This window comes from Hyla sarda, chromosome 2, assembly GCF_029499605.1.
Source record: "Hyla sarda isolate aHylSar1 chromosome 2, aHylSar1.hap1, whole genome shotgun sequence".
In the NCBI taxonomy this organism is placed as follows: Eukaryota; Metazoa; Chordata; class Amphibia; order Anura; family Hylidae; genus Hyla; species Hyla sarda.
Window position 1 is genome coordinate 112,042,199 of NC_079190.1, and position 18,784 is coordinate 112,060,982.

At 41.3% G+C, this 18,784-nt stretch overlaps 1 protein-coding gene across 36 annotated transcripts in view; it reads left to right on the forward strand.

Annotated features, from left to right (window-relative positions):
• The window catches only part of SP7 (Sp7 transcription factor), a 189,938-nt gene extending 171,431 nt beyond the window's left edge, over positions 1 to 18,507 (forward strand). For 33 of the 36 annotated variants that reach the window (XM_056555255.1, XM_056555245.1, XM_056555259.1 and 30 more), the window contains one exon: positions 16,210 to 18,507. In XM_056555255.1, coding sequence (XP_056411230.1) covers positions 16,210 to 17,475 — 1,266 coding nt within the window. In that variant the 3' untranslated portion in view covers positions 17,476 to 18,507. Of the gene's footprint in view, positions 1 to 2,991; positions 3,059 to 4,595; positions 4,608 to 16,209 lie in introns of those variants that run through there. The other 3 variants (XM_056555281.1, XM_056555280.1, XM_056555279.1) reach the window with 3 other exon arrangements.
• The last annotated feature ends 277 nt before the right edge of the window (positions 18,508 to 18,784 follow it).

The window sequence follows — 18,784 nt, forward strand, 5'->3', positions numbered from 1 at the left end:
ACATGATCAATGTGCCATATTTTATATATGCCATATATATATATATATACTAGTTTTGTTGCAGAAATTTCTTCCGCTGATCCTTTCTGATCATATTCTGTTCCTAAGATCATCTAACCGGAATATTCCCTGACTGCGACCAATATTTACATTGTTGATTGGAAAGAAGAATAGTTATTTAGTTGCAGATAATGCAGTGTATCTATGTTCCACTAGTGGTCTTCAACTTGCGGACCTCCAGATGTTGCAAAACTACAACTCCCAGCATGCCCGGACAGCCGTTGGCTGTCCGGGCATGCTGGGAGTTGTAGTTTTGCAAACATCTGTAGGTCCGCAGGTTGAAGACCACTGTACTAGAGGGTTATGTTATCATTTATATAAACTGTTAACCACATAGAATTTGTTACAATGTTGCAAACCCTATTAACAATTCGTTAGTCAATCTTTAAGCCAATAGACTATCACACACATACTTTTTGGTAATATGTGCATAGAGTATGATATTGCAACACACGTATGTATATATAATTTTTGGCACACATTTCTTAATGTTTTGTACCACTGATGTGTACAATGATCACACCATATTTACTACCACATCTTAATTCATGCCAGTATATCGTCATTGGTTGTCTCCCATTACTTATACGCACCAGGCATTTGCCTGCAGGATGTTAAAGGGGTTATCCAGGAAAAAAAAAATGTGTGTGTATGTATTTGCATATATATATATATATATATATATATATATATATATATATATATATATATATATATATATATATATGTGTGTGTATATAAAATCAACTGGCTCCAGAAAGTTAAACAGATTTGTAAATTACTTCTATAAAAAAAATCTTCATCCTTCCAATGATTATCAGCTGCTGAAGTGGAGTTGTTCTTTTCTGTCTGGCCATAGTGCTCTCTGCTGACATCTCTGCTTGTCTCGGGAACTGCACAGGAGTAGAATAATTTTGCTATGGGGATTTGCTTCTACTTTGGACAGTTCCCGAGGCACGTGTCATCAGAGAGCACTTAGACAGAAAAGAACAACTCAACCTCGGCAGCTAAAAAGTACTGAAAGGATTAAGATTTTTTAATAGAAGTAATTTACAAATCTGTTTAACTTTTTTTTAGCCAGTTGAGATATATATAATAAAAAAAAAAATATATATATATATATATATATATATATATATATATATATATATATATATATATATATATATATAATTAGCGCTTACAATTATGGGGTACAAACAAAGACAAGTATCAGACATAAAATTACACAATAACTATTCAAACAAGAGGTGTGGGGATATATTGAGGATATGTTGGGGATATGTTGAGGCCAATTAGAGACTGTTGTAGGCCTGTCACAGAATCCTGTGCTGGGAGTTGTAGTTTTGCAACATCTGGAGGTCCGCAAGTTGAAGACCACTAATGGAACATAGATACACTGCATTACCTGCAACTAAATGACTATTCTTCTTTCCAATCAACAATGTAAATATTGGTCGCAGTCAGGGAATATTCCGGTTAGATGATCTTAGGAATATATATATATCAAGTTTTTTTTCCTGGAATACCCCTTTAAGAATTACGGAAAGTCTTTGACAGACTCTAGCTGCAGTAGGGTTAATGTATCAAAGAACTCACCATCTGAGAATCCTGTCTCTCCTCTCAACCAGAAATGAGGACTCAGTTTGCGGATTTAACCAGAATGGGAGTTTGGGTCCGGAAACAACAAAGTTTATTTTATTTTTTTTTTCTCCCCAAATCCTCCAAGGGGAATATATATTCCTAACTGTGGTTAGGAGCATTTTCAAAGGGAAGCACAACGAAGAAGCCAGTTTAACCCGAATGTTCCCAGGGATGAGCAGTGCTGAATTAAGCACTCTCATTTCTAATTTCAGCATGCCACAATGACAGATACTTGCCAGGACTTCTGTTAGAAACTTCTCACCACAATTCGGAGCCATTTGTTTATTTTCTATTGCTTCCTTAGCTCTGAATTAATTCTTCTATCCTTTCAGTAGTGATGTGCTCTATTAAATCATCACAGCTACAGAAGGTAATCTAACAACGAGATGAAGACGCAGTAGAGCGTCCTAGGGTTCTTTAGGCGTTCTATACATTGTATAGACAAATATTGATTCGGTACAACTGACAGCTGTAGTTCTAATGTAGAAAAAGGCTTTGTTTAGACCAGGATTTGTGGCGCTGATTAGGACACAGGACTCACAGGATCGGGATAACATCCATCAGAATTTATTACCAATAATGCAACGCGTTTCGCTGCGCATGCGCAGCGACACGCGTTGCATTATTGGTAATAAATTCTGATGGATGTTATCCCGATCCTGTGAGTCCTGTGTCCTAATCAGCGCTACAAATCCTGGTCTAAACAAAGCCTTTTTATACATTACTCTACTGTTATCCAGGAAGGCTGCAGATGGACCTTATCTAACTACACACCTTTTCCATTGTGGTGCATGTTGTTACGCAACCTCATCTGGTAAGCGGTATTGAATCTCCTTATCTTCCTACCCTTACCACTAGAGATGAGCGAATTTACAGTAAATTCGATTCGTCACGAACTTCTCGGCTCGGCAGTTGATGACTTATCCTGCATAAATTAGTTCAGCTTTCAGGTGCTCCGGTGGGCTGGAAAAGGTGGATACGGTCCTAGGAAAGAGTCTCCTAGGACTGTATCCACCTTTTCCAGCCCCCCCCCCAGAGCACCTGATAGCTGAACTCATTTATGCAGGAGAAGTCATCAACTGCCGAGCCGAGAGGTTCGTGACGAATCGAATTTACTATAAGTTCGCTCATCTCTACTTACCACATAAGTTACTCCACAAGGAGCGCCTTTGCTTTCTTCTCTTTCAGTTGTAGTTCTAGGCTATAGACAACATAATAGCTAAGCCTTATTGTTATGAGAAAAACCCATTTATTGGGGACATCAAGGCTTTCTCGTCATGCCAATGAGGACCAATATCCTTACCAATATCCTTAGCCAGGAGACCACCTTAGGAGGAGAAAGTTTTAGCAAAATGTACACTAAGGCTATATTCACACATTAAAACTGTCTGAGACAAAAATTGTCTCCTAGCAACCACTCATAAACTCTGCTTTTATTTTACCAGAGCGATTTGCGAAATCAAAGCTGAGAACTATTGGTTGCTATGGGTACATCAGACAGACAGTTTTGATAAAAATCTGCCCCACAGGTATTGTAGAGTATTGTGAGGCTTCAAATGACCATTTTACACCTACAAATTTTTTTTTTTTTTATGCTCACTTTCTTTTTTATTTATAAGGGATAAGCTTGACAGTTTACATGTAGTGTGTGGTGCTTATTTTGGATGTAATACGGCTGATTTACATCCCAAAAATAAGCACTTTGGGGGAGATTCATCAAAACCAGTGTAGAGGAAGAGTGGTGCAGTTGCCCATAGCAACCAGTCAGATTGCTTCTTTCATTTTTAACAAGGCCTTTGAAAAATGAAAGAAGCGATCTGATTGGTTGCTATGGGCAACTGGGCAACCTTTACTCTGCACAGGTATTGATAAATATCCCATTTTGTCCATGTGCTTTTGACACTTTTTGTACATAAATGCTTTAAAGGGGTAGTCCAATGGTGAAAAACTTATCCCCTATCCTAAGGATAGGGGATAAGTTTGAGATCGCGGGGGGTCCGACCGCTGGGGCCCCCTGCGATCTCTCTGTACGGGGCCCTGGCTCTTGGCCCAGATACGGGTGTCGACCCCTGCACGAAGCGGCGGCCGACACGCCCCCTCAATACATCTCTATGGCAGAGCCGGAGATTGCCGAAGGCAGCGCTTCGGCTCTGCCATAGAGTTGTATTGAGGGGGCGTGTCGGCCGCCGCCTCGTGCGGAGGTCGACACGCCCCCTTCCCGCGGGCTGTCGGGGCTCCATGCAGGAGATCGCAGGGGGCCCCAGCTGTCGGACCCCCCGCGATCTGCAACTTATCCCATATCCTTAGGATAGGGGATAAGTTGCTCACCCCTGAGTCGCCACTGGACTACTCCTTTAAAACACTTGAAAATTGCAAGAAAATACCTTATTTTTCTAAAATGTCCATAAATATGCCAAATATGTATAACGAAAAAAAAAAAAACTTACACAAAACACCAAAAAAAGGAAACAAAAAAATATGTCTAAAAATTTGAGGCTCATTTTGCGTATAAAACAAGCGTACAAAATACTGTGTGAACATCACCAAATCCTGGCTACAGTTAGCACCATAGACAAATGGTCTAATACCAAATTGTATTTGATGTTTCCTATCATATCACAATCGTCAGTCCTATTGGTTCTTAAAACATTTATTTATTTATTTTTAAACATCTTGTTGATAAATGGAATTAAGATTTCTTGGTTCACATTACATTCAGGCCACAGGTTCTGCATTTACATTGCTTTTGCTGAATACACCGCCACATTGGCTAAATAAGAGGAAGATCTAATTATTCTTTAACTCTTTACTTACATCACCCACTTTTAAACCCAACGTAGTCAGGATTCTGATTCTTACTGGTTCTGTGATCTGTGTTTTTACCAACTGGATCGGCAGATACGGTAAGGACTGGCCAAATCACTGTACCTATTAGTGTCCTCTTGGCATATACTTTTGACCCGTCTGTATTGAAAAGCCTAGTTGACTATCCTTTTTTTAATATAATTATCCACCAGGCAAACATGTACCATAAATTGTAGATTTTTCTAAAAGGGGTATGCACAGGATAGGGGATAACAAGCTGATTAATTGGGCTTCAACCACTGCGACCCTCACTGATCCTGAGAATAAAGGAAAACTGAACCCAAAATAAGGGCAGCACTCACCAATCAGGATATGTGGATGGGGGTAACTTTTTAAGTCTGGAATACCCCTTTTAACCCCTTAAGGACTCAGCCCATTTTGGCCTTAAGGACTCAGACAATTTAATTTTTACGTTTTCATTTTTTCCTCCTCGCCTTCTAAAAATCATAACTCTTTTATATTTTCATCCACAGACTAGTATGAGGGCTTGTTTTTTGCGCGACCAGTTGTCCTTTGTAATGACATCACTCATTATATCATAAAATGTATGGCGCAACCAAAAAACACTATTTTTGTGGGGAAATTAAAACGAAAAACGCAATTTTGCTAATTTTGGAAGGTTTTGTTTTCACGCCGTACAATTTCTGGTAAAATTGACATGTGTTCTTTATTTTGAGGGTCAATACGATTAAAATGATACCCATTATTATATACTTTTATATTATTGTTGCGCTTAAAAAAAATCACAAACTTTTTAACCAAATTAGTACGTTTATAATCCCTTTATTTTGATGACCTATAACTTTTTTTTTTTTCCGTATAAGCGGCGGTATGGGGGCTCATTTTTTGCGCCATGATCTGTACTTTTTTTTGATACCACATTTGTATATAAAAAACTTTTAATACATTTTTTATAATTTTTTTTTTAATAAAATGTATTAAAAAAGTAGGAATTTTGGACTTTTTTAATTTTTTTTCGTTCACGCCGTTCACCGTACGGGATAATTAACATTTTATTTTAATAGTTCGGACATTTACGCACGCGGCGATACCAAATATGTCTATAAAAAATGTTTTTTTACGCTTTTTGGGGGTAAAATAGGAAAAAACGGACGTTTTACTTTTTTATTGGGGGAGGGGATTTTTCACTTTTTTTTTACTTTTACTTTTACATTTTTTTACATTTTTTTTTTTTACGCTTGAATAGTCCCCATAGGGGACTATTCATAGCAATACCATGATTGCTAATACTGATCTGTTCTATGTATAGGACATAGAACAGATCAGTATTATCGGTCATCTCCTGCTCTGGTCTGCTCGATCACAGACCAGAGCAGGAGACACCGGGAGCCGCACGGAGGAAGGTGAGGGGACCTCCGTGCGGCGTTATGAATGATCGGATCCCCGCAGCAGCGCTGCGGGCGATCCGATCGTTCATTTTAATCGCGAACTGCCGCAGATGCCGGGATCTGTATTAATCCCGGCACCTGAGGGGTTAATGGCGGACGCCCGCGAGATCGCGGGCGTCGGCCATTGCCGGCGGGTCCCTGGCTGCGATCAGCAGCCGGGATCAGCCGCGCATGACATGGGCATCGCTCCGATGCCCGCGGTTATGCTTAGGACGTAAATGTACATCCTGGTGCGTTAAGTACCACCTCACCAGGACGTACATTTACGTCCTGCGTCCTTAAGGGGTTAAAGAGTCATTTGGGGAGATTTATTAAAACCTGTCTAGAGAAAAAGAATGGCCACCATTTTCCTCTTTGTGTCATGACAAGAAGGGCTGTGATATGTATAAATAAGCATCAGGAACCCGACTGCTTGATAGACCCCTCCAGGTCTGTACAAGGGTGCAAAACAAAAATCTGTAGCCTCTCCTGCTGGCTGCAACCTCAAATGTACAGCAATGCCATACATATGCAATACATAAGCACTGGTCAATCAGACTACATTGATGTATTGTGTATACTTGGCATATTTTCAGAAGTTTATAAAAGATCCCAAAATGTAAGTTGCGAGAGTTTAGTTACTATGTTTATAGTAAAAAGTAAACATTTAGTCTATAACCTCTATGTTTTAGTCTTGTAATGTAAATTGCTGCAATGTAGGTATGCTTTCTTGGTACCTAAAGATATCTATTTATATATCTCCAATAACTATTTGTGTAGATTTCCAATACGGTGCTATACCATTAGTTACTGATTATACCTTGTCTGTATAAAAAGATTCTTTGAATTAGGCACAAGTGTTTCTGTTTCTAGCATCAAACCTAACTACACTGTAAGGGATCCCACACATAGGCGTATTATGGCTTCAAGTCCCGGTCTGACTGAAGGTCTTATGACATGAACTGGTAGCTGTCAATTCGGGTCATCAGACTAGCAGTTGGGGCGGGACTTGTGGCCGTAATATAGACACAAAAGTACAGCCTTAATACACCCATGTGTGGGGCCCCGAAACAAAAAAAAAAAACTAATGTGATTGAGAATTTCACTCCCGTGGTTCCAGAAAGCTTAGATATAGGCAGGCAGGGCCGACCTTAGGTGTTCAGGCGCCCTGTGCGAGCCAATCTTGTGCCCCCCCCCCCCCCCCCATTACCCCATAAACATACACAAAGAGGAAAAAAATATTTGTAACAAATTTTTTTTTTTAATTACAGGTAATTTTAAGTGCAAGTGCAAACAAGTACAATAATAAATAACTGGATTGACTGGTAACAATCATGTATATCAATGTATACATAAGTTATACATAAGTTTATGTATTGTAGAAACGAGCTATGCTGTCAGAACACTATATCTAACTATTTTACAACACTAAGCTTGCATAGACTCTCCCACATTTCTTCAACCAATGTTTTTGTTTGGCACCCTCTAGACAATTTGAAGCACACAATATGCCACCTTCATTCCCATCACCAAAACCCTTGGCCACCTGTTCAATAAAACACTTGCCTCCCCTTAATCAGTCCCCTGTCCCCCTTCACCAGTCCCCTGTCCACCTTCACCAGTCCCCTGTCCCCCTTAATCAGTCCCCTGCCCACCATATCAGTCTCCTGCCCCCTTCACCAGTCCCCTGCCCCCCTTAATCAGATGTAGACCCCCTTAATCAGGCCCTCCCCCTTCACCAGTCCCCCTTAAGCAGACTCAGACCCCCCATTCACCAGTCCCCTGTTCTTATTACTCAGTCCCCTGTCACTCATAATCAGACCAACTCCCCCTTCACCCCTTTAACAGACCCTCCCCCCTTCACCAGTCCCCCTTAATCAGACTCAGCCCCCCCCTTCCCCAGTCCACTTCTCTGTCCCCATTAATCAGACCCTCTCTCTTTATTCCATAATTAGACAGACCCTTCACATATCCTATGCCCTGTTTAAAAAATAAATTTAAAAAAGCACAAAATATAACAAGTATTTAGAATATCCAGGTACTTTTGAAGGCTGCTGCACTGCTCCCTGGAATCAGCTTGTAGAGCACCGGCCACCGCCTTTACACTGCACACAGGGATCCGTGGCTCTCTGTGAAGGAGCGCGCAGCTGCCCGCACCCCCAAGCTCCTCCTCCACGCTCCGTACCTTGCTTCCTCCTTCAAAGCAGCTGCAGCTCGCTTCTCCCCATCTTCGGCCGACCGGTTACACTGGGAGCTGTGTCGGCCGCCCGGCGCCCCTGTTGCTATGGCGCCCTGTGCGGCTGCACAGCTTGCACACCCCATAGGCCGGCCCTGTAGGCAGGTACTTGCCATGATTTTCATCATGGAGAGCTAGTGAGTCTACATGAGCACTGGCTACTTATTAGATTAAAACCTAGCACTTCTAAAAAGCTACAGTGTCAGATATGACTGCAAGTACACACATATGCATAGGTCCAGAAATCTGAGTTATGGGTAGCTGTGTGCCAGGGTTTTATATGGAAAAGCAAGTTGGTGAGCACCGGTTACTGTACTGTACTGTTCCCAGTGGACTTAATACCCTTCTCAAGCCACTACTTTTATCTAAGAGGGAAAAAAATAACCAGTAACCACAGATCTCAATAACTGCCTGGAAATTCTGGTAGAACAGAGTCCAACTACTCACTTTGGGAGCCACTGAAACTCCTCCGCCAAAAAAATGAACCTATTCTTTCTTTTGAACCTGTTCATTCTTTTGGCAGAATACCATGTGGAATACATTGCCATCTATAATGCTGCTCTCAGAATCTCCACCAATATTCCGTAGTGGGAATGCTTCCAAATACTCAGGGCCCCATTACACAGGCACAATATTTCTCTGTATAATAGGGCTTAGTGATCAGCCAATGAAGGGGAAAAAATGCTTGTTCTTTGGCTGGTCATCTTGTTTTGACCTGTCAAACTAAAATCATAGGCCATCGGCCAACAGCTGATGGCAGCAAATGGTGATAGCTTATGTGGCCCTTGGCATACAATGCTTTAGCTGTATAAAGGCTCTGTAAACAAGTGCTGCTCTGTAAGATTGGTGCTCATTTACAGTGCAAGGTTGAGCCGTGTTATAGGGCCCTAAGGGATCTCTTACATGGGCCAATAGCTGCCCAATAACAGCACCAATAGATTATGTACTAGTCAATTGGCGCTTGTTAAAAGGACTCTAGCTCTACATTAAAGGAGTTATCCAGTATAAAAAGAAACTTATCGCCTATCTGCAGGATAAGGGATCAGTGCCAGATCACGGGGAGTCCAACCGCTCGAACCCCCTGTGTGTCAACCTTGGCATGAATCTGTGGCCAGCACGCCCCCTCCAGGCATCTCTGAGTGTGAGCCAGAGATACAGCGTTCGTGTATCTCTGGCTCTCCCATAGAGATGCATAGAGGGTGCTGGTGGGTGCAGCTTTGTGCCATGGTCGACACACTTCATTCGTGCATATGGCCGGGGCACCAGGCCCATGGATCTGTGTTTACACAGTGCAGCAAATAAGCGGTACAGCATGCATTTTTCCAATGAATGACTGAAATTGCAGTAAGAAAAGGCTCTTTTTACTGCAATTATGCAAATTGTGGTATAATGTGCAATTTTGACAGTAATTTCAGTCATTTGCATCAAAAAAGTTTGCGGTAATTTTCTACAGTACAGCTAATTAACTGCAACGTGTGAACACAGCCCAAGGTTAGCAATATTAAGATACTTAATGAATATGTAACAGTAAGGCTAAGCTTCCAATTGTTTTTTTTTCTGGCAGTTTTTGGAATAATGCCACCGCAGTTTTGGAGCCAAAGTCAGAAGTGGATCCATAAGGGAGGAGAAGTATAAGTCCTTCCTTTATATGTCCTATTCCTTTTGAATACGCTTCTGACTTTGGCTCAAAAACTGCAGTGACAGATATCCAAATACTGCCAGAAAAAAAAACAAGTGGAAACTTAGCCTAAGCGCTATATGGGACTTTTATAAGACACAGCATGATTTAAAATAAGTGCATACCTGTATAGTTGTATAGGAGAGTGCCGCATATTAGCAATATAGAGGATCACAGGAACGGTGCATGGCCTCTAAATAGGGGCTGTGGATAAGAAAAAGAGAGTGCCGTATTGTACACTGTGTGGCTAATAAATGCTGATAGTATATATACATAAAAACTATATGCAATAAACGAAGGCTCTATATACCTGTCTGTAATATTGGCATTTGCGCAAGTGGCTGAATAAAATGCAAATCCCGAGTTGTTCTCAGGTGGAGAGATTGCTGAGAAAACAAAGTCTTATGTTATATAGGCCACTGTAGCCAATGCTAGTTTCCTGTTCCTTTATAGGTATATTTGTACCTGCAGTGTCCTGTACGGTAGTTATTCAGATGCTGCTAAGTCCAAGGAAAAGTCTGTGTTTAATGTTGTGAGAGAAGACGAGAGTCTCAACCGTGACTTTCTCGGTTCGCGGTTAGTCTGATGGTGTTTGACTTTAAGTAGTGACGTCACTACGGTGGCTGTAGAGGTCCTTGTGGAGTGGGAAACTAGTATTGGCTACAGTGGCCTATATAACATATAAGACTTAGTTTTTCATAGCAATCTCTTCACCTGAGAACCGCTCGGGATTTGCATTTTATTCAGCCACTTGCAAAATGCAGATATTACAGACAGGTATATAGAGCCTTCTTTTATTGCATATAGTTTTTATGTATATATACTACCAGCATTTATTAGCCACACAGTGTACAATACTGCACTTTCTTTTTCTTATCCATAGCCACTATTTAGAGGCCATGCACCATTCCTGTGATCCTCTATATTGCTAATACGCGGCACTCTCCTATACAACTATACAGGTATGCACTTATTTTAAATCACGCTATTTCATACTGTTACATATTCATTAAGTACTTCTTATAGTTGTGTGATGCCTGATGAAGCAGATAATCTATGAAACGCCTTGCATGATGGGTGATTAAAGTTGATTTTACCCTCCGAGTGTGTCCAGCACCTCCTGATGTCCGCCACCTCCTTGGAGGCTCCTTGTTTCTTTGTGCATCTTTTCGAAGGTGGACCGGCTGCCGGCATACTTACACACAAGCCCTTTTCCATTGTTACACTTGGTGAGTGTAACATTCTGGGTGAGCATTGTAATTACCTCTGTTCACCCTGGTTTTTAGTGGTAATGCGCTAGGTAGCGCCCTCTCTATTCCTTTGCTATTTCATATAAAAGTCGCATATAGCGCTTACTGTTACATATTCATTAAGTACGTCTTATAGTTGTGTATGACATATGGGAATTCATACCCTCAGTATAGCAGCTTGGTTGGACACATCCACTTTTAGCGCTATTGTTATATTGTATATTTAATATCAAGATACTAAATTGCAACTAATGATAAAGAATGTGGTTGCATTGTGACCCGTAAGTTAATGTTACCGTAACACTACAGTCAGCAGAAACTACAACCTACTGGACGTGTCTTCTGATTAGTAAAATGGCTGCACCCAAAGGATTGTAAAGAATTGCACACCGTGCCCTTGATGGTTAATAGGGCCCCATGTTCAGGTTGTGTGGATATTTTTAAATTCACACTTTGAGACTAAGGAGGGGATAGATTTGGGTGGGATCATAAAATATTAAAAATAAATTGTATAAACCCAGCAGGAACATGCCTCAAATTCTGTGGATAATGAGCAGCCTCAGACGCTGGCTTAGCAAATATTAACCAGAGCTTTGAGGTCTATAAAGGCCAGAATTTGTAGCAGAGATTATTTGTGGAAGCCCTATATATAAGGTGGTATTATTCTACTTGTAAACACCTTGTAATGTAACCTGATAGGACAGTTAGATGTTCTTCTACCAGGCTTTCCCGCTGAAGGCATCCTCACACTTGTGTGTTTATATGAAAGCTTACCCTGTGGTGTCGGGGTATGTAGTTTTATTCATAGATTTAAACCAAGTTTGTAACTTTTGCTTGAACCCACAAATAACTGCTTATAGGTGTTTTTCCTACAGTTTTATGCTAGATTATGTAACATTTAGCACTTTTTGTACTAGTACTGTCCTAAAGGGATACTAAAACTAGTGCTTGTCAAAGAAAACATAATGGAAATATCCACAGGGGACCCTTACAGTGAAATATAAGTTCTGGCTGTTATAGTTATGAATCTGGGAAGGTAAAAACAAAAAATTAATCTACCTATCCTAACATGTTTAAATTACAAACTGTAATAGTTGGAATTCTGCTTCCGCATGGAATACAGGCCAATTTTGCTGTGTATTTGTGGTGAGATCCAAGCGGAATTTTCCTGCCACGTGTGGACTTAAAGGGGTATTCCTGGCAAAAACATTTTATCTACTGTCCAAAGGATAGGGGATAAGATGTCTGATCGCGAGGGGCCCGCTGCTGAGACCCCCCGTGATCTCCCTGCAGCACCCGCATTCTAAGCGGGTGCTGAATCTCCAGTTTCGCAAACCTCCGGGTTTCCGGGACTGGGGACATGACGTCACGCCCCCTCCAGTCATGTCTATGGGAGGGGGCGTGATGGCCGTCACGCCCCCTCCCATAGACCTGAATGGAGGGGGCGTGGTGTGACATCACGTCCCCAGTCCCGGAAACATGGAGGTTTCCGAAACTGGTGATTCAGCTGGGAGATCGCGGGGGGGGGGGGGGGGGGGGATCTCAGCAGACATCTTATCCCCTATCCCTTGGATAGGGGATAAAATGTTTTTGCCCGAATACCCCTTTAAAGTAACATGACCCGCTAAATGACTATTGTTCAGGTGCTGACCTGTACTTTTGTTTTTACCATTTTCTATTACTAGCAACTCTTGGCAGCATTGATGCCGAGTTGTCCTTGTTTGTGCCATTCTGTAAGCAGGAAAGATGGCTGATAATTAAAGGGGTTGTTTAGTGAACTACAAGTTATCCCCTATCCACAGGACATCGTAATTCCCGATTCCCCATGGCATATGCTTAAGATAGTACTTGCTTCATTCATTGCTGTACAAGGATATCTTTAGAGCTCTCGTAAAGAACTGAGGCCCAGATCTGGACCCCCACGATTATACACTTATCCTTGTGGATAGGCGTTGAGTTGTCTTTCACCATACAACCCCTTTAATATGGTGGCCATTCAAACTCCCAAATATTTCTCTTCCACCATTCTCTAGAACCTTGATATCTAGTTATGCAATAATATGGAAATAAGGAATGTATTGTTAAATGAACATAAGAGATATGCCATTCAGATTTCTATACTATCTGGATGACAACTGCCGTGGATGTTTCAGCAGTGTCCATACTGGTTGTTAGCTCTGCCTGCTAATATACCCACACAATATTTGAATTAAACCGAAGACAATATCTTTACATAAAAACTGCTCCATGACTTGATTTACAATATACATACAATTCATTCCGAAAGTCTTCAGACAGCTTTTTGCAAATTAATTTTTCCATGGACATAAGTAATCAGACTTTTTGCTATGACAATTGAAACTTCTCTCTGGGACCTCCCCTTTCTCTTGATCATATTTGAGCTGTTTTATCACCTTCATTAATGTCCACCCCTGGTAAATTTTAGTTGACTGGACATTATTTGGAAAGACACCGTCTATATAAGGATATAAGCTCTCACAGCTGACAGTGCACATTAGAGCAAAGACCAAGCCATGAGGAGGAAAGTGCTGCCTGTAGAGCTCAGAGACAGGATTGTGTGTGGAGGCACAGATCTTTAAAAAAAAAAAAAAAAAAAAAAAGATTGGCCCCATAATTCTTAGTTTGGTACAACCAGGACTCTTGCTTGAGCTGGCCGACCCACCAAACTAAGTAATTGGGGGAAAATAATCTATATACCACGAAGACTGGAGGCTGTAATTCCTGAAAAAGTGGCTTGAACTATATACTGAGTAAAAGGCCTGAATACATATGTAAATGCAATATTTTAGTTTTCCTTTTTCAAAATATAAGAAAAGATTTCTAAAAATTATTTTTCAGATATTTTTTTTTTTTTTTAGTATTGTTAGGAATATTCATTTACTTGTATTCTCTATTAAACTGCTGTAAGCATAGAAACTGAATGTAAAACAGTTTTGGCACTCTCTTATTTGGATAATCAAAATAGTCCCCATGCAATTTATAGACCATTGGTTTTGCAGCATAAATTGTGGGAAATTGAACAAGTAGTAGCAGTAGTGTAGCAACAAGTGTTGAGCCAGGTTTTGGCCACCCCTGAGACATTTTGTATTTATGTAAACAGAGGCACTCTTGTGTGTCTTGTAACCATACAAATATACATGGGCTTACCCTTTGGCAGAGGCCACTAGACACAAGTGCAAATATAGCGATGCTGACTGCACAGAGACATTACAGCTCCAAATAATATGCAGAGAAAATTCAGCTAGATACAATTTCATATATAACAGAAGCAAAGATGTGATATTCGGCACTGCTATAATAGGCTCAGCCGGACATTCGGGTATGACGCTAATACGGAGAAACATTAGTAAAGATGTGGCGGTGCGCTGATACTTGGCAAAAGTTCAAATCTTCAGAAGCAATGGAGGAATAGAAATGATCGGCAACTCACCAGTCTTCTCTTTAGAAAAGATTCCTTTATTCACTCATACTCACAGCATGAAATGCAATTGGGGAGAGGGATCGGTGCAGGGGGGGTAAAAGTAGTAGGCAACAGAATCTGTTTCACTCGTTACACGAGCTTCATCCGGCCATGAAATGGCCGGATGAAGCTCGTGTAACGAGTGAAACAGATTCTGTTGCCTACTAGTTTTACCCCCCCCTTGCACCGATCCCTCTCCCTAATTGCATTTCATGCTGTGAGTATGAGTGAATAAAGGAATCTTTTCTAAAGAGAAGACTGGTGAGTTGCCGATCATTTCTATTCCTTCATTGCTTCTGACAATTTCATATGTTTACAAAAAAAACAAAAAAAACTTTATTGACCAATAAACTAAGAAGAATGAAACATTTTATAAAATAAAAACTGAGAGAACTAAGCAATGTATTACATGAGATATGTTGTCATAGGAAAATATGGATCTATTAACAGTGCTTCAGAAAAATGTAGTTCATTACATGATTACAGCAAAGTCTTCAATGGCCCATGGGTAGGGTTTCTGTGGCCCATAGGGGGCACTCCTATAGACATCCGGTTCCTGTAGGTTTCTTTGAGCTCAATCATAACTGACAACTGAGGAGTTTGAGGAGATCAGAGATGGCAGAAGGTACAGGATAGGTACTAGTCACAATAGCCCAGCAACCAATGGAGAATTTGACATATCTTTGTATAGATTGGCCGTAGAAACATATGCTGAACTGTGTGAGGCATCAGGTGGACATGAGATTCTCTCAATCTGCTCATTCATATAGTTCATTCTCTACATCAATCAAGACTGTACAGACATACATGGGGCAAGTTATGTTATTGGTATGTCAGTGGATAGTAAACCCTTGTTGGCAGGGCCCTCTCAGCTTCCGTACAAGTCTATCACTCATAAAGATCACATTAATTGTATGTATTATATTTGATACTTGCTGTTTTTATTGTCCAATTGTTATGTAGTTAAAGGAGTACTCCGGTTGCTATGGGCAAATCAGACAGTTTTTGTCCTTTGGCAGGTTTAATAAATCTGGGCCCTGGGCACATGGAATGCCTACAGCTCTGTAATACAGCTTTGTTGATTATCTGAAGGTATACAGTACTACCATGCAGTGGTGTAGTCTGATTAGAGCCAGAGGGGTGGTTGCCTTGGGTCAAAATTCCAAAGGCAGGCTGTGCATGTATTATAAAGGAGGAAAATGCAAAATGGGTCACATGAGTGCTAATGGCTACGTACTTCCTTCTCCTGCTTATGCAACTGCCCAGCAAATGTAAAGTAAGCAGTGATGCATATACTGTATGCATTGCCACTCACTACTATACAGAAGCTGGAAATCCAGCTAGAAAAAAAGAGGTCCTGCTCCGGTACATAAATTTGATGGTGAGCAAAACAGATAGCATAAAGTGCCACGAGACCAGTAGCATGCCACCAATCAGTTTGGATGCCAGTTCATGTGTGTAACCAGTCTGAGTTCAGTGCTCTAACCCTCTGCTTATTTGAATTAACCACATATTGATATTTTAGATAAGTTTAGATTCTTTCAGCCTTTGCTTTTCTCTACCTGCTATATTTTTAAGTAAAGTAATCATTTCACCTTCTGTTTTAGGAAGAAGCCCGGTATGTTTCTAGCCCCTTAGCAATGCTAACTGCTGCCTGCAACAAGTTTGGAGGGTCAAGCCCTATTAGGGATCCTACACCATCTTCAAAAGGTGCAGGAAAGAAGTCCTACAGTCCAAGTAATGACTTTAGTGCCACAAAACTGATGGGAGATGGATATTCTTCTACGTATTTGGGAGGAAGTAATCTAATGACACCATGTGGGACACCTCCTGCTCCTTCAAGTTATGCAAGTGATTATGGATCCTTTTCACATTCTTTTTCCACTTCCTCAGGATGTCAAGAACCGAAAAGTCTATCAACAGCAGATTGTGTTCCAGGGGTGTACACATCTCTAGATGTAGGACATCCATATAGTTCTTGGTATAAAACTGGAATTCATCACCCAACAATCTCTGGCTCACCACCAGGCACAGGAGGATCATGGTGGGATATGCATCCAAATAGTAATTGGCTGGGCAACCAATCACAAACAGAAGGGCTGACTGCATCCATGCAATCTGTGACAAGTCCCACCGGCATGAGCAACCAGTATAGCTCTGAATATACCACTCTGACACCTGCATCCTATTCTCCTGTGGGATTTCCATCTATATCCCCTTCATCAAGTCCTTCACCATCTGCTCACCTACTCTCATCATCTCAACACTCCTTGGGTCCTGACATGTATAAGCCAAAACTTCTGACATCTAACCCCTTGCTTGAGGCACCAGGGCCATTAAAGCCCCAAAGAACATCATCCTATGGGAATACTGGACGTCCATCTTGTGACTGTCCAAACTGCCAGGAACTTGAAAGGTTAGGAGCTTCTGCAGCAAGTCTGAAGAGAAAGCCCATGCATAGCTGCCATATTCCAGGCTGTGGTAAAGTGTATGGTAAAGCATCACATCTAAAGGCTCACCTTCGATGGCACACAGGAGAAAGGCCATTTGTCTGCAACTGGCTGTTCTGTGGTAAAAGATTTACACGAAGTGATGAGCTTGAGCGCCATGTACGCACCCACACACGTGAGAAGAAATTCACATGCCCTCTCTGTGCTAAAAGATTCACACGCAGTGATCACCTGAGTAAGCACCAGCGCAGTCATGTTGAGCAGAATAGCACAAAGGAAGTTACCATTCAAGGAGATGGTGTAGGAGCAGCCATAGAGGCCTCTGGAGAGGACGGAGCAGGAGCAACTGAGACATCCCCTGTTGGTGGTAACCAGGATAGGGCATCTAGTAGTCCAGGTCAGGGTGGTTTACTAGAAATATGAAGAGAATGGCTAAATTCGCTCTTAAGGAGCCATCTGGTGCTTTAAAAAACTCCCAAATGCTGCTGTTGCAGTACCGTGCAATCTGCTCCACCATGGTGAAGAGCAACTAAAAACTGCAATGGCGCCCAGCAACCTGTCACTGAGTCTATCCTGTGGCACAGGAGCTAAGTGACCACCAATTTATTTAATGGTGTCTTACAAGTAGGACAATATAATAAACCAAATAAATGCCTTTCCCTGTTTAAAGGAACTCTGAACTGCAGGTGTAAGACAAAATCTGACAATCTCATTTCAATATTCAGACTGTTTTTATTATTCATCTCTCTTTTCTACAGTTATTTGCAAAGTTATTGTCTACCTCTTGTGATCATGAACATCGCATTGAGGCCCGTCAGACATACAGTTATTGGACACACATTGGTCCCATGATTATTGGTGTAATCAATAGAATTTATATGTTCCAGCATGTTACTTAGAAAGTATACACAAAACAACTGATCAACTCTCAACCTAGATATTTATGTCATGAGTTCAAGACGCTTACAAGTTTGTGGGCAATATTTGTACCCAAGTCTAGTCTCAGTAATGTCACATGGTGACAAATATATTATTTGTTCCACATGGCACGCTTATGTTTGCAAATGCATACTGGATTCTTCCTTAACATCCTGTGTTAAAAGAGAACTTTGGGCATTACTTGTAGTGTCATATACCTGATCATGGCCCAAGGGCAACACACATGGATTGTCTCATAGGTGATCTTTGGCTCAATTTGTCATGCACCATTCCTTCTGGTCCTGCTCCAAGCAGAACACAGTGTATCAGTTTTGCACCAAAGTTTCTAGATACAAAACTGAAATGGGTTAAAAAGAAAAGAAGTTAAACAGAAAGGAGGAAGACTCACCAGAAGACAAATGTTTATGAATGACAATATTGTTTCTTCCCAGTGGCCTTTTGTAGCCAGTATCTCTTTTTTTTATACTGCACTATTATGACCTTTTAAAGGGGTACTCCACTGGCCAGCTGTGTTCACGCTGCAGGGGTTGACCACACCCCATGTGATGTCATGGCCACACACACCCTCCATGCAAGTCTATGGGAGGGGGCGTGACGGCAGTCACGCCCCCTCCCATAGACTTGCATGGAGGGGGTGTGACCATGATGTCACAAGGGGCGTGGCCAACCCCCTCAGCACGAACATAGCGTTTGGAACATTTAGTTCCAAGCGTTGGCCAGTGGAGTACCCTTTTAAAATCAGATTGTTCACAATAGATAGTGCAACACTTCCTGTATAACGATTTTCAGGGAA